Source organism: Ylistrum balloti, unplaced genomic scaffold, assembly GCF_031769215.1.
Source record: "Ylistrum balloti isolate Yb309-2 unplaced genomic scaffold, AGI_CSIRO_Ybal_v1 Utg370434, whole genome shotgun sequence".
In the NCBI taxonomy this organism is placed as follows: Eukaryota; Metazoa; Mollusca; class Bivalvia; order Pectinida; family Pectinidae; genus Ylistrum; species Ylistrum balloti.
This window is the reverse complement of record NW_026782291.1, coordinates 50,873-76,417: the sequence shown is the minus strand read 5'-3', so window position 1 is coordinate 76,417 and position 25,545 is coordinate 50,873. Positions and strand designations below refer to the sequence as shown.

At 33.0% G+C, this 25,545-nt stretch overlaps 1 protein-coding gene across 1 annotated transcript; it reads right to left on the bottom strand.

Annotated features, from left to right (window-relative positions):
- Nucleotides 1–383: 383 nt before the first annotated feature.
- On the bottom strand, nucleotides 384–24,506 carry LOC132554735 (uncharacterized). The gene is made up of 16 exons (XM_060219045.1): nucleotides 24,231–24,506; nucleotides 19,230–19,623; nucleotides 18,908–18,940; nucleotides 18,230–18,342; nucleotides 17,099–17,166; nucleotides 14,318–14,547; nucleotides 13,338–13,454; nucleotides 12,561–12,800; nucleotides 11,947–12,042; nucleotides 11,418–11,756; nucleotides 10,238–10,564; nucleotides 6,244–6,396; nucleotides 5,591–5,929; nucleotides 1,674–2,021; nucleotides 1,075–1,245; nucleotides 384–583 (listed from the first exon to the last, which is right to left on the bottom strand). Exons 1-16 carry the CDS (start codon nucleotides 24,504–24,506, stop codon nucleotides 384–386), a joined length of 3,444 nt encoding a protein of 1,147 aa, XP_060075028.1.
- Nucleotides 24,507–25,545: the final 1,039 nt, after the last annotated feature.

Genomic DNA, 25,545 nt, shown 5'->3' with positions numbered 1-25,545 from the left:
ACCGAGAAACGTTAAATATAGGCACAATGACACAGGTAATTCACTAGTGATTAGGTACAGTAACGAACAATTCCTTTATGAAATAAAACCATTTCTATCAAAAGATAGACTTGCCATTCACAGCTCAATATCGTACTCCTTTAATCCAAATGTAGGCTTCAGAATACGGTTGCATAACGGAGCATATTTGTATTTAAAACCTTCACTTTTGGTTTTTTTCGTTTCTCATAACCATCGTTGCAAGCTTTTAAGCAATGTGTCAACAGGGATCAATACCACTTATTCAAGTTCGGTGTGTCTTCATGTGACAGGTTTGCCAGAATGAATTTGTTTGTTTAAATGTGAAAAAAAAATATGACATGATACTGAATTATCTGCGGTCATCATAAGTCCTGGTCCTTGTTGTAGCAAAGTGACTGTTCTGTGTTGAATGTACATTGACCGTCCGCTAGGTAGAGGGTTCCTAACGGACAGTGCTGGAGAATTCCTTTTCCTTGGACGCACCACGTGTACTTGTTACAAAGGAAAGCATGTGGGTAATACACACCGTTTTTGTTCGGTCGGCAAGGGAACTCAGGATCAACTAGAAAAGGAAGTTTAACAATCAGTTGAAAACAACATGATTTAGAATAGAAATGAAACATATTGACATATTTTACTGTATGTTTTAAACCCATTCGTCTTTAATGAATGACTAATGTACATCGATACTGTTTAACTGGAAAATTATTAGTATCTTTACTAGCACAAATCGATAGCCCCGATTAACCTTCATGAATTTGTAATTATCAATATTACGTGGTTTAAAAGGGCACCATCAATGGATCAGAATTTGGCATCGTCAAGGAGATATGTATATTTGTATATAATATATATCATTTTTGAGATGACGTCAGCCATCAACCAAAATCATTTGCGCATAGTCAATGATCAACATTTTCAGAGAAGATAGTTAGGCCCATTTTGTTCTTTCAAATATGTTTAAATATGGCATATGTGTAATCCCCTTCATAAGAATGATTATATGGTTAAGAACTCAATATTTAATGGATTATGAGTAAAATGTATACGTACAGACTGTAGATTCTATTGGTTCCGGGATGTCACACTGTTGTGTGTCTGGATTAAAGCAGAGACCGATGCTACACTGCCGGACATACACATACCCCTGTGCACACTGTATATACTGCCGACAGTTGTGTGGATGGATCAAGTATGTTGAATTGACTGAACTACAAAAGTTTGCTAAAACAAAAACAAAAAAGTGTCGAGCTTGGATATAGTAAACACGGCTATCGGTACGTGGCTTAAGCTTTAATGTTTTCTCCGCATCTAATTCGTTGATAAAGCATGATATTTAAATGAAATTTTTCCAGGTCACATAACAAATAACGGAATGCTTTATTGCTACGATTTAATTATTTGTTCTATATATTATTTGTTCTTGATAAACAAGCATTTTAAAAAGAGAATAAGTTATCCGGCTGTTGTAATTAATTTTATAGCGATGCTTTTAGCGCTTAAAATTTGTTGGGTCATGATTTTGCGTATTTCGTTCACGGAAGATATTCGCAGTGGTAGAATTTCGCACAGATCACACATATATATAATGCAAATTGGCTTCTCTTTGTGCAGAAATACCACCTGAAAATAGACTTATCGATGTAACATACCTGGAATTACATGAACTGTGAATGAATCCCACAATGTTTGTCCTTCTGGTAAGGTATCATCATTTTGCACAACACATCTTAATACCATTTGGTCTTGTTGCTTAGAAGGTATGAAGGACAGTTCACGTCGGATGGTTTTTGAACAGTTCCCCATGATAGATTTTGTTTGCGTGTCGTTGAACACTGTTGAGGAGACTTTTGAAAATTTGATCTGGTCCTTATACTTCACCTCCCATCGTAAGTCACCGTTTGGGTATCCTACCTCTCCTTGACAAGAAAATGTTTGACGGAGTCGCTTCCCCTCTATTATTTCTATGGGACTCGAAATCTGTGGTGGTTTTGGCTTCACTGCAATGCAAATAAAGATATTAGATATCTATGTACCAATATGAAAAGATATGTTTCCAGTTTGATTGATTATTGTCAAAGTGTCACTACAAGTCGAGTATAAAGATAATCCTATTCTATAGGTACATTTCCCTGTTTCGAATTTTCCGTTTCTGGATAGCAACTGTCCTTCATCAACAATCTACGATGTTAACACGTCTCAGTTGTTTCAGTGTTTAAGGGCCTGTCACCAATGTTGAGATTATCGTGCAAGATGTTGTAATGATAACAGTATGAGGAAGTTTTACGGTCATTATGTAATTCTATTTCTACTTTTGCGATATCAAGTTGGACGTTTTTGTTACTTGTTAGATTGCCTGTCGGTTCTTTTGTGTTTACCTTGTTCTCATCTGAGGACTTGGCATTACTTAATTGGAATTACAAATATAACATGGCGGGTGTTGCGATAAAAAAAACGACGTTGACCTTTCCGGTCTTATTCTCCGTGTAGGTTTTAAACTGGAATTTTTTTCTTTTTGTCTATGTTTCATCAAACTTAAGTTTGAATAAAGATTATGTTGACTTGTCGGAATTTTTGTTAAAACTTGCATTAGATACGAAATGGCATCGGAAAGCTTTGAATATATTTTTACAGCAAAAATAATGCAGACACGTTATCAACTATACGTAATTGTCCATAAATGCTTGTTTGGACCTAACGTCATCAATGTACCTTGTTATTCATGACAGGTTGACGTGTCCTCATATTAAATAAGCAATACAACTGCTATTGAATATGATGTACATCCATACATAATTTACCACGCAAATGTCATCAACTTTCCTTTCTCATATGTTTGGTTAGCTTACTGTTCCGATAAACTTCGTCGTGGTGTTAAATAACATTGTACAGATATACATTTTTTAATACCTTGTACCTCGATTTTTTAATCAAGCTGACGTTAATGCGTTGTATAATTGAACCTGGTCTGATTACGTCTAAACAATGCTAAACTGAACGTGAAGGTTAGTTATTAAATTTATCACGGTCAAGATTTTGATATATTCTTCAGGCTATTTCCGCTAAATATTGAATGCTAACAACGTTGACAGTTTACATAATACAAATGGATTTGTAATACATGACCAAAATGCTGTTTACAAAATCTTGCATAAAAGAATGGTGTAAAATCTTGCGAATGACTCTGATATCTTCTTTTATTTGTTGACGTTATAAGTTTTCGTATAGATAGTATCGTTTATAAACATACTCAACACTTACAAATTATATATTGAAAGAGGATGGTAGCAGTAACGATGCATTAGCACATTTTTACTGTTTTAGTTAATCAATGATTTCAGTATACTTAGAAGCTTTTTGTACTCAAGCTGTCATAGCGTATAAAACACCTTATGGCCACAATCTGAGGTAAATATGAACAAAAAACTGTATCTGACCTAATTGTGTCGTAATATGAGTGCAGTATGCTAATGTAAATACAGTTCAGCGTCCAATAAATGTCGCTCACGTCAAACAAAATTCGTGATAAAAGTTGAACATGGTTTAAGGAAGTTTTGACGTTCTATCGACATATCGGGCTGGAGTAGGTATTCAAATAATGATTGTGGAAAGAAATCCTCATTTTCACGAGAAATTCGTTAATTCTTACGATTTCGGCGCGAATTCATTCTTGGTTTTAGAGGTAAACGCTCAAGTACAGATCACAACTACACATTTGTGTCACCGTTATCTCTCTTTGAAAAGAAAGTCCTCTGAAACGGATTATCTTGTTTTTATTTCACATTGGCAAATTACTAGTAGTATATGTATTTGAATACCTAATATAGTCAATATTGTAACGACTTGCTGAATATGGCTCCTCAAATAATCAACTATAACCCTGATTTTCTACATATGTATTATTGAAGGAACAATACATTAAAGTTGCGGCCATTTCAGTGGCGACTTCCTAAAGTTATCTCCCCATTGATTTAAATTTTTTAATCTATAAATATATTTAAAAAACTTTACTGTATATTGAGAGAATGCTCTCTACATAAAACAAAATGGTTAGGTTTTACATACACACACACAACTATTATAAACAGGTTCATCAAACATTGTCACACATTAATGAATTAAAGCAACAATACACATCGTATAAGACATTATAACTATATTCTACACTAGAATTTTGGATATGACTTTATTTTTTGTGCATAACTTAAACTCTAACACTAACGTATTTCTTCACGACTATATTCCTAGTTATATATTAATAATCGTATAGAATACAGTATTAATATGTATTTTACATTCCTGGGCCTTCTCAAGTATAAAGTCTTTCATTGTATAGTTGACAGACATGTCTTGCAAGTAATAGAAAATTCAAGGGTAATTAATGACTCCGTCAACTGGTGTGTATTGGACATAAGTTATGGTCAGGTAGTTAATGTACAGCATGTGTTTTATTATCACATTGGAATGCACCCACTTATATATCTATACACATCAATCTAGAGTCCTAGAGCATGTATGATATGTAATAATAAACTTTATTAAAATCATAAGTTTTCTATGTTTGTAACAGCTGTTTAATGAAGATGATAAAGTTTAATTCATTACTGATTTTACTGCATCTTGTCCTAAATTCTTATTTTAATTTCAAAAGGTAATATATTACCATGTGTAATTTATACAATCTTGGAGATTATAGCTGGCAGACAAGGCTAATTAACTTTTAGGTAGTACATGAAACACAGTGAATAGCACATTTATGTAAGATACAGTAAAGTCAAACAACAAATTAAACTACATCAAGCACCTGTTTCGTCCTACTAGGACTTGTCAGTTCTATTTAAAACCTAGTTGGCTTTTTAGGAAAATCCAAAGTGATTGAAAGTAATGTTAAAATCTAGATAAGGAAGCGGACTAGCCCCAGTTCATGTATCTGGTAATTAAAGAATAATGTCAAGTAAACGTGTATACTTTTTACTTGGCATTTGTCGTAGATGTTTTTCGTAATCTGCTTGTCAAGCTTAAATTCATTCGAATGGTGGCACGGCTTACAATTTACGCATGCACTTGACGTTCATTATTCAATACCAAATACGACATTTATTGAAATTCGATTAGTGCATTTCCTCTTCTGGATTTTGACATTTAATTCCACCAAATCGATTGGCAGTAATCGCCTTTTCTGGGCTTTAATAATGTAGACTCGTAACATCACTACCAAGGGAAAGACAACCGTATGGTGCAGTTTGAATCAGCGTTTGTATATACTGCATATAGGTCGAAATTTACATTCACTTCTGTTTCATTTATACATTCCTTTTAAATTTTAAGCCTCTGTCATCAAATACGAGCTCTGAAAAAAGGAAACAGTTATGCTGTATCTTATTCTGAATTTATTACTGAATTTTTAAAAATCTTTCTTCAGTGTTTTCAGAGATATATTCTTTCTATTAGCCTGTTTTATTTTTAACTTTATTATATATCTTATATCCCCACTCTCTTTCCGGTGTCAGCATGTTACATAATTACCCTAGATTGTAATTCGCGGTAGAAAATGAAAGGTCGTGATTACCTTTCAAAGACAGCTGTGCCTGTGATTCGGGTAAATCGTAATCAGTATCCACTTCGCAAACATAAATTCCTGCATCAGCACACTGTAATGTGTAAATCCATAATTTTAGATTGGCTTCATATTTTGTCGTCTGGATATCCGCAAACAGCCGTCCCTGCATATTTGGATCTTGAATCGTTACATTTGTTTCGTTGGATGCAACAACAACAGGAACCCTGTCTCCAGATGGTAGAATCTTCCGAATTCGTATTGCATCCCAATTACCAAGATGTTGCACGCGGCACATCAGTGACGTCACGCCTTCATTCATGTATGCCACTACATCTTTCATCACTATACCTGTTAACAATTCAAAAGTCAGTTGAGAAAGAAAATATCTATTTCTTAGGCGTTTCTCAATTCATAAGATTGTATCAGTTATATAAATTAATAATCCAATTGTGCTAAAACAAAAAAGAATAGGAAAAATTCTTAAACAATAATCAATAATTTTCGTCATACAAATATAGGTATAATGATGCATGTTTCTTGATTAGTACTCGTAAATCACAAAACCATAGATACTTTATAAACTTCAGCATCAGCATACAACAAAATATTACAACATAAATAGGTTTTTATTGTGGAAATAGATTATTCGGCTATATACTTACCTGATTCACCACAAGTGTTAGTCTCTGTATTGAAACAAAGGTTGTTTTTACACTTGACAACGTGAACCGTATTGTTAGTACAACTGATGTAATGATCACAGCGGTATGGATGGCGGGTTTTATGGTTGTCAAGCTTTCCAAGACACAAACCAGCTGAAAACAATACAAAGTGTGTAAATATAAGTTGGGTTTTTGGCATATTTTGTTCAATGAACTTTGTGTTTGCCAAGTCTTCAGAACTGATAAATTAAAGAAGCATTACTATTTCACAGTGTCATTTAGATAATGTTATACATAGATGCATTCGCTTGTCAACACGAATATTGTGCAGGGAAGTGTATTGTTATACAGAGATAACTGCAAAATGTTTGATAGGAAATCCTCTTCAACAAGCTCTTGTCTAGCTCTGGGTTCTATTTTAGGAATAGCATAACATAGGTACAAATAGCATGCTTTGTTTTCTAATTTGGAATCTTTGTAAGCAATTTCATTTTTATTAACATTTATGATTTTTTCATTTTGCATTAAATATACCACTTATGTAAATATTCCAAAATTCCATTTTGTAACAGTAATGCAAATGATATTTTCTACATAAAAGAGAGCTAACAAACAGAAGTGTTAAAAGGAGACTAAATCAAAGAAACTTAATTCTATATACACATAGTGGATAATTTCCTTAAGTATGGCGTTTATGTAATCACCTCCTAACGTTTTCTGACAGATTTTATAGGCCGAACAAAACAAGCGTTACATACATAGCAAGACATCTTAGCTAAATGGAATATTAGAGTATTACTGAATGTGTTGGGAATGTTAAGTAGGCCTTAAATGCTAACTCTGTTTTTTTTTCCGCAAAAACACCAAAGAAACAATAATGTGATATATATTCTACTTTCGGGCGTGCCTTTATCTATGTCGTCCTTGTTAAGAAAGGATTTAATTATGATGAAAATGTCATCCTAGATACACACCTTTCTAAATTAGCTAGTTATTATACATGTTAAGATGACCTTACAACATCTAAACATGACGTTAACTGATTTAACAAAGAAACAATGACGTAAGTTTAAATCTCTAATTAGATCTCTTATGACTATTTTGAACGTAAGTGAAGTTTTGAGTTATCTTGGCAATGCTGTTGTATTTGATAATGTTGTAGGTCATCTCAGAACACTCTGTGAGAAATATGAGACAAAATATGGAGAGACCTTCAATCTCTCGTATGACATTGACCCAGAGAAATGCTAAAGAAAAACACTTGCGAAAATAAAAAAGTCTACAACATGACTTCGTTCTGAAACATTTATATAATCAAGTAGTAGACTTCCAATGTTGTGTTACCGGGAAATGATCACATATACTTACATCTATTTAGTTAGATCAAAGAATAAAATAGCTACCAATACATCTATATGGTGTCTGTTGATTGTATATGTTTGATCATGCTTTCACGTGCTTTTAATTCTACAATATGGTTGGTTGGTTGGTAAGTGTCTGTGGCTAACTGATAGAAAAAACATTTTGCTTTCTTCTGACCTCAAATGAACACTATATTTGACTTTTGTCATGTTTAATTGAAAAATCCACAGAATTGTAATATAGATGGAGATAAGCCATTTCATACACCTTAAACATCATTTTCGTATTTGGAACTCCTTTGGTTACATATTGAACACTGTATTCGAAAGAATTTGTGAAACCATACACTTACTGTTTAAAAAGTCCAAAAGCCTGTGTTATTCTTCATATTGATCTGTTGTAGCATATACCGACTTTTATTTTGTAAAAATCAAACAACAATAGGCAAAATCAGGACAGTTAAGTTTAACAATTGGTAGTTTATCAAAGAACTGAGTAAAGTATGGCATCGATATTTGTCTCACGCGCTCTCCTTCACATTTCATTCCAAATATCGATATCGTATAATTAGTTTCTAATAAACCAAACCATTTGCTTTATTTCTTAACGATTCAAAAATTCATTAGAGCTGTTAACCTCTCCTGCATAAAATAGTTTTTTTTTTAGATAAGTTGAAAAACTACGAAATGGCGGAAATACGTAAAGCCTTTATTCAGCTATCCTAAACTATAGTTAATAACTAGCTTAATGAGAAAACGTGTAGGGCGGCATAAACCAATGTCCAATTCATTAAAGCGTAAAAACGTAACAAGACAATTTGTGTCATTTATGGGTAAATTAGAGTAATAATGTATATCGTGTCTTAGTAGGCATACATGAATTTATCTTATAGGCGTAATCTTCTGATATAGGCCTTGGTGATATGTGAGTAGTTATGGACTGTTAACATGCAGTATGCTTAGTGGTAAAATGTTCTGAATGGATATTGATTATCTCAGAATGGTTTAGTTAATTATTTCTTAGTGTCCTGTTAAGAACCAGAGTCAATGGAGGATGGCCATGTTAGGGTGATGGAGGAAAATAAGAATTTCTGTAGAAAAATCCACCGACCTACGGCCAGTAGCTGTGACTGCCCCACATGGGTCTCGAACCATGGTAATACACACAGATTTTGAAAATTTATTTTTTCTTATCCAGAGTATAAATATATCGGTATATTATCACTAGTTATACAAGTTTCTTAATCTAACAACTAATAGGTAATACAAGTAATATCGATATGTACTAAAACATACACTTTTGTTATATTCGTCAATAAAAACAAATCTGAAATCCATTTAGTTTAACAGTGGTGTATATAGCACTGTAGCTAGGAATGATTTATCTTCTTCACACCTGCATTCCGCGCAATATGTTTTTTGCATTCTTCCAGTTTGTGAGTAATGTCTTAAGAGTGCAACAAAATTAAATGCTGACATATGAAAAGAGAGAGAAAAAGAAAGAAATTGTAGAAACTTCAATTGCTGTCTCAGCTGTCAATTGACTCGAATTGACGACTTTTCAACTTAGCTTCCATTAAAGTATTAATGTTTTGTTTTAAAAAATCTTAGGTAAATGTACGTGGAAATCTTGACAAAAACTACATCTAGTAATCAGATCGTGCTGAATACATTTTATTCATCAACAATCATCCGCGGTTTTATTACAGTTATTGTAATGTAATATTAAAAGATTGCATATATCATGATAATTTGTTATGTTTGATGTTCTATGTTCTTATGCACAACATGAAAACAAATGGTTAACCACAATATCAGCTTGAGACATCTATCAAGAAAAGTATGTACTAATGTATTAATTAACTCAGATCACGACAACATGGAGCCTGTCATTCGTAAGATTGTACAAAGGACACAACTGTCATTATAGCGGAACTGATGAAACAAACAAAAAAATTAACAAACGACACAAAGGTGTTAATTTCGTATAACTGATAACGAAATTATATAAAAACACAAAAACAAGCTTAATACTTACGAAAGACTGAAAACAAATGTTAAAAACGACAAAAAAAAAAAAAAAAAAAAACGCGCTTGTGACTCTCAAAAGACTGACAACGAATATTACAAGACTCAAAAGGATGTTTGTTACTTTCGAGATACTGACAACTAATGTAACAAAAGACACAAACATGCTACTTATGTGGAATCTATACACATATAAAGTTGTCTTTGATAATGTTCTATTGAGGGGAAACTTATTCACACATATATGATGAACTGAGTTTGTTTGATATCTGTGATGTTTAGTTACTAAAGCGTTGTTTCTGTAATGTGCAAGGTAAAAGCATTGCTTATATTGGATGTACTAGATAACATTATAACAAAAGTGACCCTTGTTTTCTGTAATGGTATGTAATGTTATTCATGTCGTCTAAAGCTACCTGAGCGGACAGCGAGCTCCTTATCAGTGTCAAAACAGGAAATAGCTATCAATTATGTAAGGGTTTTTTTTTTCTCTCGTTGTAACTTTACGTACTGTTGATTTCTTCCCTGACCACAGTTGTGACACTGAATAATTAAAGACAAAGATGAAAGTGGGGAATAAGGTATATTTTAACTATAAGAATTACCTGGAATGACCTTCCAAATCCTTGAAGTCGAAAGCTGTTTTGCCTTCGGGAAATATTGATTGACAATCTCACACTTAAGTATTGTTCCATTTCCCGCCATCGCTGGTATGAGTTTGAAAACACTTGTGGCAATATTTTTACATTCTCCAGAATATTTTATGTTTGACACATCCAAAGGAATAAATTCAGGTTGTCCATGGGGTTTAACCGACCATTTTAGCGTTCCAACAGGATATCCTACATTGGCTGTACATTTTATCGGTTTCTTTATTTCACGCTGGTCAACTATTTCCAATGGCATTGTTACTTCTGGTTTGGTAGGAGAGGCTGAAATGAATGAACAAACATGACAATTTTAGAAATATGAAAGTAAAAGAAAAGCAAATTCTATAAACCTATAGCAAAACTGAAACAAAAAGAATTACAAGGATAGTGTATTGGAAAGGCAAGCGTTTTCTGCTTCATTGACGTCATCCGCCATCTCGGACACTTCCAGGAAGTAATGTCTCGTTCCAAAATGAGAACAACATAAGCAACAACGGTCATACTAACAAACATTTAACAGATTTATATCGGCCCAAGACAGAATATTTCAAGGAAAACATCATGAAATTTTCCCACCATCTATATCAATCTTCCTCTATCGAAAACCGTTGTAATGAGTTGGTCTGTCAGGTGCCGACATCTTGCACGAAAATCACGATAAAGCTGATCAGCCCTATAATATAACACCCCATAGATTGAGGGTGCAGGACTGATGCTATCCAGAAAATGAAAATTAACAATAAGGAACCTGAAATTTGATAGTTTTGATAGAACGCTGGCCATATTGTTTTCGTTTCAGAATTTTCAACTAAAAATTCAAACGCATATTCTTAATTATCTTTTTATACATTCCAAAGTATTGGTCTACATTACTGCGCCAAACTGCACATTTCGGGTTAGAAAAACCGAAAAAAAAAGCCGAACGATCTTTTGTGTGTAAAGTTTGGTGATTAATTTAATCTAATGATGAAATTCTATAAGACAACTTGCAAACTTTTTTTTTCATTTAATACATGCTGATAAAAAATAGGCAGTATCTTGACGAATCTTTCATTGCAGATTAAAGGGGAAAATGATCACATTACGTAAGTTGCATATTCAAATTTTCATCAAACTAATGTCTTATCATACTTACCTCTAATATACAAGTATCCTCTTTCGGTCAGAGTCCTTTTAGGACTATATGCGCTGCAGACATAGGATCCCTCATCTGTGCAGTCAATTTTAGTAAAGTTAAGAGAAACACTGGCCGAGGTTTCGCTAATTTTGAGCTGAACAATCAGTCTGTCTGTGTACTTGCCGTCTGGTGGATCTGGTCGACCGTCAGAGGATACGTTTAACACTCTAATAATTCCTGACCCTTTCCCCTCATGTGTAACAGTGAGGTGAGTCCATCCGGCCAGATTCTGATGTACACATTGTACAACCACTGAACCACCAGCAATGGGTGATCCCGCATTCGACATGCTGATAGCTAGAGAATGAATGGAAAAAGTATATATTTTCAATCAACATCAGAAATACATCTTACCAAAGGTTAAAGTGCATTACATAAGAATAGCAAATTTACTCTGTTATCTCATATTAAAACTTTAGAAAACTGAATTCGTATTTAAAGGATTTCTGACCACTATCGTAAGAAAAAAATAACGTTTGAGACATACATGGACCTCCACTACTTGATGGCATGTGCATCGTCGTTGAAAAGCCTTCCTCTTCGAATTGTGTTTCTGCTGAAACATTCAAGTCATTACACCTTTCTAAATGAGGATCGCAATAAATTTGAATGAAGAAAAAAACTATTTGGATTTGAAGTAATATTCTTTACATTATCATTAATTGTTATTATGCTATAAAGAAATATGAATAGCGAGATCCCGTGATTAATATGATACTTAGCATATAAAGTTCAATATTTATAATTATGTTCAAATATAAGGTTGAATTCACAGTGTTTGATGAAATATATAAAAATAACTTCACACAACACATCTGATTAATAGATAATGCATCTAGACAATTTAATAGGCATCATGAAGATTCATGCTTAATTCGAAGTGTTGTTTGAAGTTATTTTGATACATGCATATAGATGTATATACAGTTCTAATTCAACCAATCATTGACTCCCATACTTACCGTCAGAGACAGTTCCCAAAAGAAATTACTTCACAATGTATTGTTACGTTCAATGTTCAGCATAAACTCTATTTATTTACTAACTACAGCGACGACGCTATGAATTGTTCTCGATTAGAATTTGTTGATTAAGTTGTACCTGTAGTAGACGTAAAAGGGTCTGTGGTGACAGGGTACTGTGACGTAACAGGCGACAAGGAAGCTTCAGTGGGTGGTGTTTCCATTGTTGTAGATGTTGTTGTTGACAATGTAGATGGTTCAAATTTGTCAGGCTGCGTTGTTTTTCCTCGGGCAGGATTTTGTGCTTTCGTTGTTGGATTTTGTCTTCGACTTGGTACAAACGCAGATGTCATGGTTGTAGGTTTTGCTGCAGACTTTCCTTTGATGTAAAGAAAGACAACTGTTTCGATACCGGTGTGTTATAAAAGCTTACATTCCGATAAAAATGGCTTATTTTAAAAGATGCACATATAAGCCTCGACATATGACACTTAATGATGGTTTGTTGAATGTAATTTAATGTTTATATGTATATTTCTCATTCATATACATTAGGCAGTGATATACATATATATATACAAACTATGCTAAACGTAGGGTCCGGTGACCATTCTGATGGGTATCGACAATTTCAGTTTCAAAGAACATTTACAAGTGGAGAAATTGTAAAATTACCAGAAAGTTATTTTCTTGTAAATCGGTTCTGTTCATACATGTATCAGTAATAAATCGTTTGAAAAGAACACTGTGATCGTAAAGGGATATGTATTACAAAGGAACATATCATGGAATTCATTGCATTGCCACTGAAAAGCTAAATAATTTGGAACTATTGATTCATATTATGTTTGATATAAATTCGTAGGGATACATTTCAACTAGTATACAAAGAAATACTTGTTTTACATATACGTACTTGTTGTTGTCGTGGCGACCGTTGTTCTGCCCCATTTCCATAGTTTCGGACTTTCTAGTATCCTCTTTGTTGACAATGGGGTAAAGGTTGTGGTTGAGGACACATCATTGAACACTTCTATAAACAGACAACCATGGACATGCATGTATTATACACATGGTAAATAATATCTTATAAACTAAAGGATAACAGAAAAAGTGAAAGATTTTTTAAAATAAAGATAAACAATGTAATAATTTCTAAAAATGAATAAAAAAAACGTATAAGATATAGAAATTAAATTAGAATTAAATTGAGAAAATATGGAGAATATGTGTAATTTGTCATGAACAAAAAATTGTAAACAAACCATTTTGATACAAAAGGGATAAGAAATAAGCCACATCAGGATATATATATCTCATAATACACAGCTTTCTTTTAGATTTATTTGATGTGTTCAAAAAGATGATCAAGTCCATATTTATATTATTGACACGTGACATGAAATTCATCACGGGAATATGATTACATTTATCCTGCAATGTCGTTGTCGATAATACATCCGCCACATACAATTTTTCTGTATTCGGCAGTGACGGAAAACAACTGTATTTCAGCACGTGCGGTAATTCGACAGAATAACTCTCCGAATTTGCTTAAATATAACGTTTAGAAATGTAAAAAAAGTTGATGAAATAAGCAATGTGGTAATGAACAAGTTGATTTATGAAAATTGATAAAACCGCTGTTATATCCGATGAAGTTTGGATCCGTCCGTCATCAGGCAAAATTCAGCGTAACATCAAAGTTAGGTCAACATGTAATGAACAAAACTGTTTAAGTTTCAGTAGTCTGATTTTCAATTAATGTTGCAAAGGCTTGCCACTTCTGTCTTTCTTTACCCTCACCAAAATACAGGTTATATTTTAAGACGCTGATCATTTATTCTGCATTTATTCATAGTTTTTTTTTCATATTATTCACAACAAAGCACTTACTGGCTACACTCAGCAGAGGTCTCTTTGGTAGTTCTTGGAAGTGTTGCGTGTCGATCTGCACTTTAATACTTTCATAGTCCACGACAAAATCGCCAACATTAATTACTCGCACTCCTTTCCAATCAAAAGACGGCGAGGACGTCTTAATGAGGCCCTGTATTGAAGATGGCTTCCTAAGTTCTTGTGTTTCTCTAAAAATTAACTCTTCTAGTACGTGGATGCTGCCTGATCTACAACATAAATACCATTAATATACTCTTTGATCTAATACAATTTTATCTCTTTTAGAATTCACAACATAGGATAACACATCTGTTGTTTACGCATCGTCTGAAAGAAATAACAAGTTGTTTACTCTCCATGTTTTGATGTCTTAAGATTCAAAGTAAGTATCCTTCTTTGTAATGATTCTTCGAATAATGAGAACGAAAATATGAAAAGTGTATTCTAGCAGTGTACGGATATGTTATATATTCTTTTTTATATTTTGTCTGCCATATTGATTAAAGATCAGTATATTTATTACAGGTTCGTGCGATATAAAGCTTCTATCAATATCTTCAAGGTTTCCTCTGTTACTATATATGAACGTGATAATTTAATTACAATTTATACACAAAGGCTAATTTCTACCAGCGACTGTTCGTCCAGAGGCTTCTTATTCAAAGTACTTATTTGAATTGAAAGCTGTGATTTCATGATTATATATATGCTTATTAAAATGCAAGCCGACCAGAATTAGATTTCGTTTTTGGATATAGAAGGAGAGCGACTATGTGATAATATATGTAACGTTAAGTAAGAGATGTAAGATCACGATAGCAGTTAAAGCAGGGAAATAAATCAAAGAAACCACGTGCGTGGACAACCAAAGGCTTGGACGTAAAAAAGTTTTGTTAGCTTAATGTCTGCTTGGAAAATTTCATAAAATAATAATAATAGGAAAAAACGATTTTTGTTTTAACTTATCTCTTCCTTCTGTTGATGATATATGTTTAAATGTTATAATACAGTTATTTCCTCATTGGTGAAAAATGTTATTAGTATTATTTAACGATATTTTTCCTGTAATCAGACACGCCTTTACGGTCTTCTACAAAGTATATGTTAGTGCACGGCGAACATAAGTATATACTTCTTTGTACACTTTCTATGTACTGTGAGCTAACTTGAGTGGTTGAACAAAGTGATCTTATTCTAGATGCAGTAGATGATTTCTTCTGTAAAATTCCCGATGGTTCTTGTAAAAATAATACAAATAATCACTGATTTCGTGTGGACAGCGGATTTCATGTTGAACCGTTTTGCATAAATTAAGGCGTAAAAACGATGCAAATCAGCCGGTCTGACACGACATCAAAACAGTCATTGACATATAACTGTGACAGTTTTACATGCCAAACGTTATCAAATATGACAAAGGAGAAGATAGTTTTATTACAATGATTTCACACGAACTGGTTGATCTATGCACATGCATATCAAAGATGATTTTTCATGTCAATAAAACTCAAGCTTATCAAGCTTATAGGTTTTAATTAGACATTTATTAAGAAATAAGACATAATCAAATATGATGAAATAGGTATTTTAATCCTGAAGAATCCATTGTTAGTGTTACAAGTATTGCACGAATGTCTGTAGAATGTTTGCACCAATAATTTTTGTGAATTATTACCGATACTCTTTTCCGTGTTTATGAATAATTCATTGCTGGATAAGAATTTTTTGATAATCATTTAAAACTGATATTTCCGCTATTACACAGTAAAGGATTGTGCAGGCAGGCAAATCAACAACCATCTAAAACAAAAACTTTAGCATAACATATTTTCCTAAAAAAAAAGAATAAGCTAAGCCATATATAGGTTTACAGACACCGTGCAGTACAGGTCTCTACCATATTCTTTCATTATTATCTGTTGTACTTTTCTGACTACTGTTTATAATCGAAATTGGAAATTGGCATTGAAATGGTACAGTATCAGCATGTTATGACAAATAAACAAATACTATTGTCATAAAGAAATAAGATTTTCATTTCTCATACCAATTAAAAGATAGTGTATTCTGCAATTGGACTCTGCTCTTAGTACTGTTTCAATCCTAGTCAACAAATTAATGTTGACGTACTGTAAATTGACTTTCAACTGAAAATGTTGGTTTGTGTTATATGTATTATAACCCAAGTCTTTTTCCGTCTACAGAATGAGAATGTTTGTATTATAAAGGTTGTAGTCCATCGCATTCCTCACGTGGATTTAATCTGTTCTATTGGTAAATTCAGTGTATAATTGATGAAAATGGTATGACGTATCCAGACTTAGCCTTAGTACATATTGAAAGTTTATTGAGTTTTCATTTACCATAAGATTCAGGGAAACGAATCTTAAGAGTGTCTTGTTAGCTTTACTGAGCAAAAATTCTAATTTCGAGACAAGTTAAGAAATTACATATGAGATGAAAACAAAAGTAAGAATCTTTCTAAAATCATGATGTAACGTCAATGTCCATATGATATCACAATTGATTTCTGACAGGCGCAGAAAACGCAAACAACTCCAGAGTAGACTACACTATTGCTATATATATGCAAACAATTCATAGAGGAATTCACTGGATAACAGGACGAATATATAATAGATTCACATACCAGTCATCAGTCTCTTCAGTCATGACCAGCAGAGAAATTCATTTTTATTATGATGATTCGACATATCGAAGAGCAAATATATTCTTTCAAATATACAATATAGAAATTCTACACCAATTCATATTTACCTTAACATTTGAACTTTGCATCCGTAGTAACTTCCTGAATATTCGCTAAATAGAAACAATCCGTCCATCTGAAACAACGAAACAAAGGTGGATTTAAATTCTTGATGTATCTACTTTCTCTACGAGTTCAGAAATTTATAAATCAAAGGTTCTTGCAATTCTGGATGATGTTTGTGAATCAATCAAATATGCGATGTATTTGATATATATTATTCAAATCGCGAAACCACATACACATGACATTGCAAAGTTTGCATATAAGTGTAATTGATTTGTGTTTCAAACCCTAACTATCAGGAGAGGTATTGATATGTCATGGGTATCAGGAACGGTTATCCAAAGTTGAAGAGAAATTCATAAGGTTTCGTATAGCAAATGACATACGATATTGCCTTTCTTATCAGATTACGTCAGACCTTGATATTTGATGATAAACATACTTTTTGTAAGAATTGATAACAATTATTGTACGTATTAAATTGAAAAAAAAACACTAATCGGAGTATATCTTTACACAATACCAGTTGGAAAATGTATTTGATAAACTAAAACTTTCGCATTATGGATTTTTTCATAACGGCCTAACTTATATAACGAGCAACTGTGATGCACATAGCTTTGAAAATGACAGCACAGAAAAATGTCTTTCTGTGCGGAGGTATTTTTCTAAAATAAATATATCAACGGCTGAGCATTTTGTATGAACAAGAAAAGAATTACAGGCGCATATTTAATAGCATTACAATACATACACGACTGGCCATTCATTAAAAACAGAAAACAAAAATAATGAGAGACAATACAATGTTTTCTTGTTTTAGTAACTATTTTGATTTATCATTGTGGATTAAACCACAACAACAAGTCTATTGTCACTTTTTCATATTTATACTGTACAACACTAACCACAAACACTGTGCTATATATCAGCATTATTTGATTATTTTGTAGATCAATAATGATAATAGTAAAAATGTGTGTTTGTTACAGATATAACAACGGCATGACGTTAGTTGTAAAATGTATGGAATCTGAGAATATATGTCTGACACCAGTGAATAATTGTACACAGGTAATATGTTAATAGATGTCATCCTTGCACTATAACCCATAAACAACACGCTGTCTTACCTCATGACAAAGAGGCTCCTCTATCTCTGCATATTTCTTAGTGTTTCGGTGTCTCATCTCTTTATTAAACGTCTTATTAAGTAACCGCAGTTGTACGCTTGCAATGACCATTTCTATAGATAGAATAAATAACATGTTTGTTTGTTACATCATCCTAATGTAAATAGCCAAAACATGTCAACTCTGGATAGATGGATGAAATCACGTTTTGTAACACAAACTATTTACTAAAAGATGATATACCACACCTTTGTTTAAAATTCATGAATTGCGTTAACTTTTTGAGTTTGGATTATGATTATATGGACCTGTTGGTATTTTTTTGTGACATTCTTCAATAATGCAGCGTTATTTATTGTCACAATAGAAATATCGATGTCTGAACCTGCTATGTAATCCATAACACTTTTATTCTCGACTATATTTAGGAAGAAAATGTTTATATAATCTAGACGATCTTATTTATCATTTGTATTGTAGAGCCTCAACCATATTGGTATTGGACCTGTGCGGTGACGAGGTGATTTATATTGGAAACTAAGAATGCTTAAATACAGTTAACTTTTTCCTATGTTGTGTAAATTAAATTCCAGAGCTGACGTTAATCAATATGTAGCAGTTATTATTTGGTATGTGTAATTGAGATGTCGAAAAAAAATGTTCCAAATTTCTACTGACCGTAGCCTGATTCGTTAGTTTCGGTTTCTTCTTCTGAAAAAAAGGAAATTCGGAAAATAAAACGCAAAGTACGTATTTGGATAAAGATATCACAAATATGATTGATTTATTTGTATATTTCTAATACAATTTGAAGTTTAATGTTCATATTGAACTGCTGCAAGAATATTAGAACATGCTAATAGATATAATTAAATATCTAAGTTGTGCGTTTGTAAACCTTCTGAACATTGGTATACTCATATTGTTGTATCATGATAAATGGAAACTATTTTTAAAGAAATATGAATGCTTAGTTTTGATAATGAAATGGATACTTTACCTAAAGGACGCATGAACACCACAGCTATGGCCGTAAATAATCCTCCTATTATCAACACTGTCATTATCAACATCGGTACAATACATACATTCCGTCTTCTCTTCTTTCTGGACAACTGACTAACAAGTTCCGTTCCAGAATTTTCGGATTCTTTCCGTGAGAATGAATCTCCGGATCCTGGTTTATGATTTAAGACAGTTGATACCTCAGAATGGTTCACATTGTTCATACCGACATACTCGTCTCGATATCTATGTTTTTTACTACCGTTTTTAACTGAAAGTGTCAAAGTCACAGATGTTTCCCTCAAATCATTTTTGGTTTCTCGTCTGCTTGATGTGTCGTTGGTATGACGTTTACTTCTCCTTCGTTTGTTTGTGTCATCGGTAGATTTCTGTAAAATATGTTGGATGAATTCAATTATTGGATTGTTAAATACTGACTGTAGATCGTTATATATGTTCTACACAATCTTTACTGTTTTTATCAAGTGTTGACTTTAAATGTGTTTACCATGATACTAAAGAATGGAGAAAATTGTTACATTGTTATATTTACATTTGCTCGTTGCCATTCAAAAAGTACCCAACCATTATTGTAATAATGATACTGGTGACTGTTGGTTTTCATGTATCGTGACGTCACAATGCGGCCATGTTTTTGCTGTTCCCAAGACTGGATTCACCTTGTTTTTTAAGATATCGTATGAACTTGCCATAATATCGTTATGTAAATATAATTCATAACGTACAAAATGTATTTTCAGAAAATGAGTATGGTCGATATTTTTGCAAGGCGCTTTGGTTAATCTCCAGTGAAACCATGGTTTCTCAGAGTTTCATGGTATTGTCCAAAAGGACACTTGAAATTATGTCGACTATAGCTACAATCAGAGAGCACTGTTTATATATAGACCATATATTTATAACTACTGTTTAACGATCCCCTTAACACAGATTGGTATTAACATTGTATATAGACCACCCGCTGCTTTATAGGAGAGTTAAGTTTTACATGTATTTGAATTTAACTAGGAACAAATGTGTGTTATCTAAACATCTTGTAGATGTAAAACACCACAACTGACTTAACCAGTAAATAATTAGCATGACACAGAACACAAATAACTGACCAAATACAACCAAATATCATATCGTACCAAAAAGTACCTCTTAAGAGTAATCGATAAAGTATTTGGGTGTTTGTTTCATTATTTACGACAGATTTACTTTAAATTTAACAATAAGCGTTGAAAACAAAAGAATTAATATGACATCAGGACCGTCACACTGTGTCACAGCTGTATTTGTTTCTGACGAATGACTTTTGTCGTTAAAGAGTATACGATACCGAATATATCCATTACAAGGGTCATTGGGTAAAAACAGAGAAGGCTATACTCTGGTAATTTATACAGATGGAGAAATGCGTGATGGACATTTACATACTAAAGTATGTCATATATCGTGATTAGAATATACGTCACTGAGATGTAACAAACTTATTTTGACATACATGGAGGTGTAAGGGGGATCTGAAGACGTTCTCTGGGCGAGGTTGATGGATGAGATACATTTCGTCTTCATGGTACTTACAACATTTGCATAATTTTTATAACTTTTTTTTATTTGCGGTATACATTCCTTCAGTCACAGTAACTGTGTGAAGTAAAAGAAATATGTTTTAGTTGAAGAACTTCTCCATAAGCTTTTGAAATATTTCCTGATCCATTTGAGAAAAAAGTTGGCACATTCAACATTAAATATGAGGTTGAAAAGTAAGCTTAAGTTTGCATGAGCTATTCAGTATTAAAGTATTACGTAATGGATTATAATACTGCAGAGGAATGATACAAAATGAGTGATCAATTATACATATATTGTATCTATGAAATAAAGTGCAAATGTTGATTTGATAATTGACTTTTATAATATTGTTTTTAATTTAATATAAGGTATAGAACAAATGATTAGCCCATTGTAGGCATAGTTCAACATGAAATAAATTCCGATGTAATATCATAAATTTCTGCTTTTGATATACCTTGTTGCCAATCAAGAAATTAGACGGTAACAAAGATTGTTTTGAAAATAACAAAACATAATGATCACATTTAAACTTGAACATTTCGGATATACAAATTTGATATTAAACCCAATGCATTAATTTCATGTGTTGTCATTATAAAAACTTTATGCAAGACGAACTCTTTATGAAGGCCTTGTTTGTACATCATAGAAATATTATCGACATTAATCACATAATGAATAGAATTTGCATAAATATAAGATATGCACATTAAAACAAATCATGATATTTTCATAAATTGTAATGACTCAAACCCTACCACACGACAGAAATTTAATTTTCAACTCGTGCGGGCTATAGTGAAAAACAGGGTTTTTTTTAATATAATAAATATAACTTAAGATGGAAATATTGAGCACGTGCAGTCTCTTAGGAATTGTTGATAATTCCATATACTCTGAATTACACCAAATGTTAAAATTTGTCGTCAGCAGTACGGCGTAATAACGTCGTTATAATTAAGTATAACACTATTTACCATATGTCTGTGACGTCAAAAGAATCACTGATTTAACGGCAAGATAACTCTTAATCAAACTTTGATTATTTATTTACATTGTATGCTCGATAAATATATCTTATTTATCTAAATGACATAACAATTTACGTTATATTGTAAACTATGCTGGTACCATTGTATGGCATTGTTATGATATAACCTTACCAATGTCAGTAGTGTATTACAAGCTCATGAACTGCTAACAGTGTAGGAATATTGCAAGTAATGTTTGCAAATTGAGGTTTTCTTCCCCTCTAATAAGAAGAAACTTTAAAACGGTAAATATTGAACCTATGGTTTTTACCTGTTGTAGATGAATCGATATTCATGGGCCTGTTCCCATAACCACGACTTTCGTGCAAGAAGTCACTAACTGACGAAAGAACTCTTAACACTGGGTTTCAAATGATGCAGGTTAATGAAAATTATGGGGAAGATTTACGGTCGTCATAGTGATTTCATTTAGAAATATTCTATTTCCTTGTGCATATGAAGCTGGATGTGTTTCGTGCTCGTTAGTGTACCTGTTGGTTTCGTTGTTGCATGCCTTATTTTTATTTGAGAGCATGACATTACTTCATTGGATTGACTAAGATATACATGGCGGGTTTCATCATTGGAGCAAAAGACGCTTGCTCTTTCGGGACACCTGGTTTTATTATCTTTGCACTTTTTCGGAAATGTCTTTCTTGTGTTGATGTTTTGCCGTTTTGTCATTGTTTTGAATTTGTGTTTCAGTTGCCTATGAATGCCAAATGGATAAATGCTAATTCGACATGAAGCGCGTTTCTCTTGCTGTAAACATTGTCTCACGTTATAAGTATCAGTAGCGTAAACAAATTACATCAAAGTGGTATGTAATGGTAGTATAACCAACATGTTCATTTTCATTCGTGGCAGGTTTAAGCATTTTATATTCTTTTATAAAAATGGTTTATGTATCACGCGATATCCTAGATTATCAGTAGATATCAAATATGAAACTATAGCATTTTTGCGAAAATACGAAAGCTTAGATATGACTAACGATATGTAATTTACTTTTCATACTCTGTAATACTAAACATACATGACGGAAATATTCCATTATGCCAGGTCAGCAGGTGTTTCTCATCATTCCCTATAGATAGGAGTATGTGGTTATCGAGCACAACCTGAAGGTCAACATAAAAACCACTCGCATAACAAAATTAATATTTTTTAAAGTATTTCCATATTGAATGATATTTTTCCTGTTTCCTGTTTGGTACAATCTTTGTCAGTCTCCTTGTAGGTTTCAATATTTTAGGCCAATAGCCATCAGTGATGTGTCCTAGAAGGACAAAATAGCTGTACAATGCAGTTAAATAAATTATTGGGTTCAACTGTAGCTTTATTGTATTATAATGGGATTTGCATGTCGTTTGTACAATCAACAATGTCATTGTTTCTTAATTCGTAAGATCTCATATTGAAGTCCAACAGATGTATTGTTCTACTTGAAAATAGTAAAAGATTGTGTGTCATTTTATGGCTCAATGTAGCAGTTAATTGACAAATCGCTAAATTTTAATTGGTAATTGAGACAGGCCATGCTTGATCTCTTTTTTACTAAAATACATATATATATATTCAAAACTGCCTTCTTGATGAATTGCAAATGTGCTTCAGTGAATAAATACATGAAACAAACATGCTATCGAACTAAAACGTGTCATTATGTTATTAAGGATAATGTCATTTGGATAATACATTGTTTGGTTAGGATGTTAATTTTGTAGAATATAAATGAATTGTAACACCATATTTTCTCATAAAACAACAAGTAATTATCGAAAATAATTTGCTCCGAGACATTTATACTGTCTGCTTGCTAACTCTTCCTGTATCCCTCTATGTTTAGCTCTAGTTTCATTAAATTTTACTCTGAAATGTCTATATTGACATATATTCTTGTTTATTTTTAAGATGTCGAAATATCGGCATTAAAATAAGTTGCATGAAAGTTTCAAATGACAAGAAAAAAATATCTCATTATGTAAACATGGCAATGTACAATTAATTTACATTTTAAGTGTTATATTAACAAAAACAACGTGTTATAACGTTCTCTTCAAAGATTTGCCTTCCACAGGTAAGAAGACACTGCCATTGTGTTATATCTTATAAGCATATAATACACCTGACGTTATCTTAATTGTGACATCATAATAAAAAACCGACGCCATGATTTTAGATAAAATAGTAGCAAATGGACGTATATAGAAATAAAGATTCTGCAATATATTTATTTTAGTAATTTATTTACGCGAGGTTTTGAAGTTTACTTAAAAAAAGCTATCGATAGAATTGTTTAAATCGTGACTCCCTTAACAGGCCACCAAACCCCAACCTCAACCCACTCCCACATACAACCCAACTCCCCTCAAACTTACCATCCGGTGGATTTCTTTTGGATTGTCATGGTAACATTTGTTGTCATAGCTAGTGACGGGTGAGATATTTCGGTGCCGGGAGAGGACGGGTGAGGTCTTCGGAATATCCGGCAATGGCCTACTCATAAGACTTTCCTTGGATATTCTGCGGACATCTTGCACCCATTCTCCGCAACGCGATTCCTGAATTGAACTGAGACAAGCGTCAGATACAAAAGGAGAGTCTGGGTACTTCCGAGGGTCGTCAAACATCGATACCCAGTGTGGAGTCCCCATCGTGAAAACAAATATCTGTAAATCAGCTCTTTCCACGCAGTATAAAGAAGTATTTCTTGTTTATAAACTTTTGCACAGGACACGATTTATATCACTCTGATCGAATCCCAAAGCGTCATACTTTGCCATGTTTCTTACATATATCATGCACATCTACATGGAAATAACACCTCTCCTTCTGAATCATAACCACTTAAAAGCATTTTTCCAAATGAAATCGTAAATTCACTTAATGTACCTGAGGCAAAGGACGACAATTAAAATGGCGTAACGAATTTCATTCGGTCGGATAAACATGAAGACAGCCTATGTATTAGTCCTAGTTGGTCCGTTGTTTAGAGTCACCATCTTCAGTAAAGTATCCTGAGAGTGAATCCTTAACGAAAGTTTTCAGCACACGAAGTAAATGATCCAGGTAAGGACTTGTAATTACACCTGTGGGATTTCCGATTTCACCTTGACATGCTAAAGTTTCTATGTGTATAACGTCGCCTCACTAACGCCAGTCTGTAGCTTGTTGAACACAGCTTCATGCAGATATACGGAAGTATACCTTGAAAAAAACCACATTGGATTACAGGGCTCTCTTAATGTGGCAAATGTTCTTCGTCGTCATGTTTTGTACAAAATTAATTTCACTCTGTTATGACCGTTATGAATACAGGTAACAGAGACACCTGACAGGATGTTGTGCGTGGATCTAATATATCTTTACCTGTAAAACATATGAGCTCAAGTAGTCAGCGAGAACGGCTTGGGCGAGCTGTACAAGGGAATGTAGGGAATCATAAAAAAAACAATAGGCTGGTCGTCATATCCATCAACAGACTTATTACCAAGGTAATAATAGAACACCATCAATCCTCTGTAATAATGGTTTTGTTATTGTTACTATAGTAACAAAACAATAAAATAAAATACCACAAGTATAGAAAAGGTCAAATTCCATAACAACACAACAAGCAAAATATTACACAACAGGTAAAGACAAAACGAATATCACAAGCAAACAACAGACAAAATATTACACGTAAAGACA

Excerpts from the sequence above, each read along its gene's own strand:
- LOC132554735 (XM_060219045.1), bottom strand. The coding sequence starts at position 24,506 with ATGGGGACTCCACACTGGGTATCGATGTTTGACGACCCTCGGAAGTAC. Across the intron at positions 18,941-19,229 it reads GGTGTTCATGCGTCCTTTAG|AAGAAGAAACCGAAACTAAC; the intron begins GTAAAGTATCCA and ends CCTTTTTTTCAG. Across the intron at positions 5,930-6,243 it reads TAACACTTGTGGTGAATCAG|GTATAGTGATGAAAGATGTA; the intron begins GTAAGTATATAG and ends AATTGTTAACAG.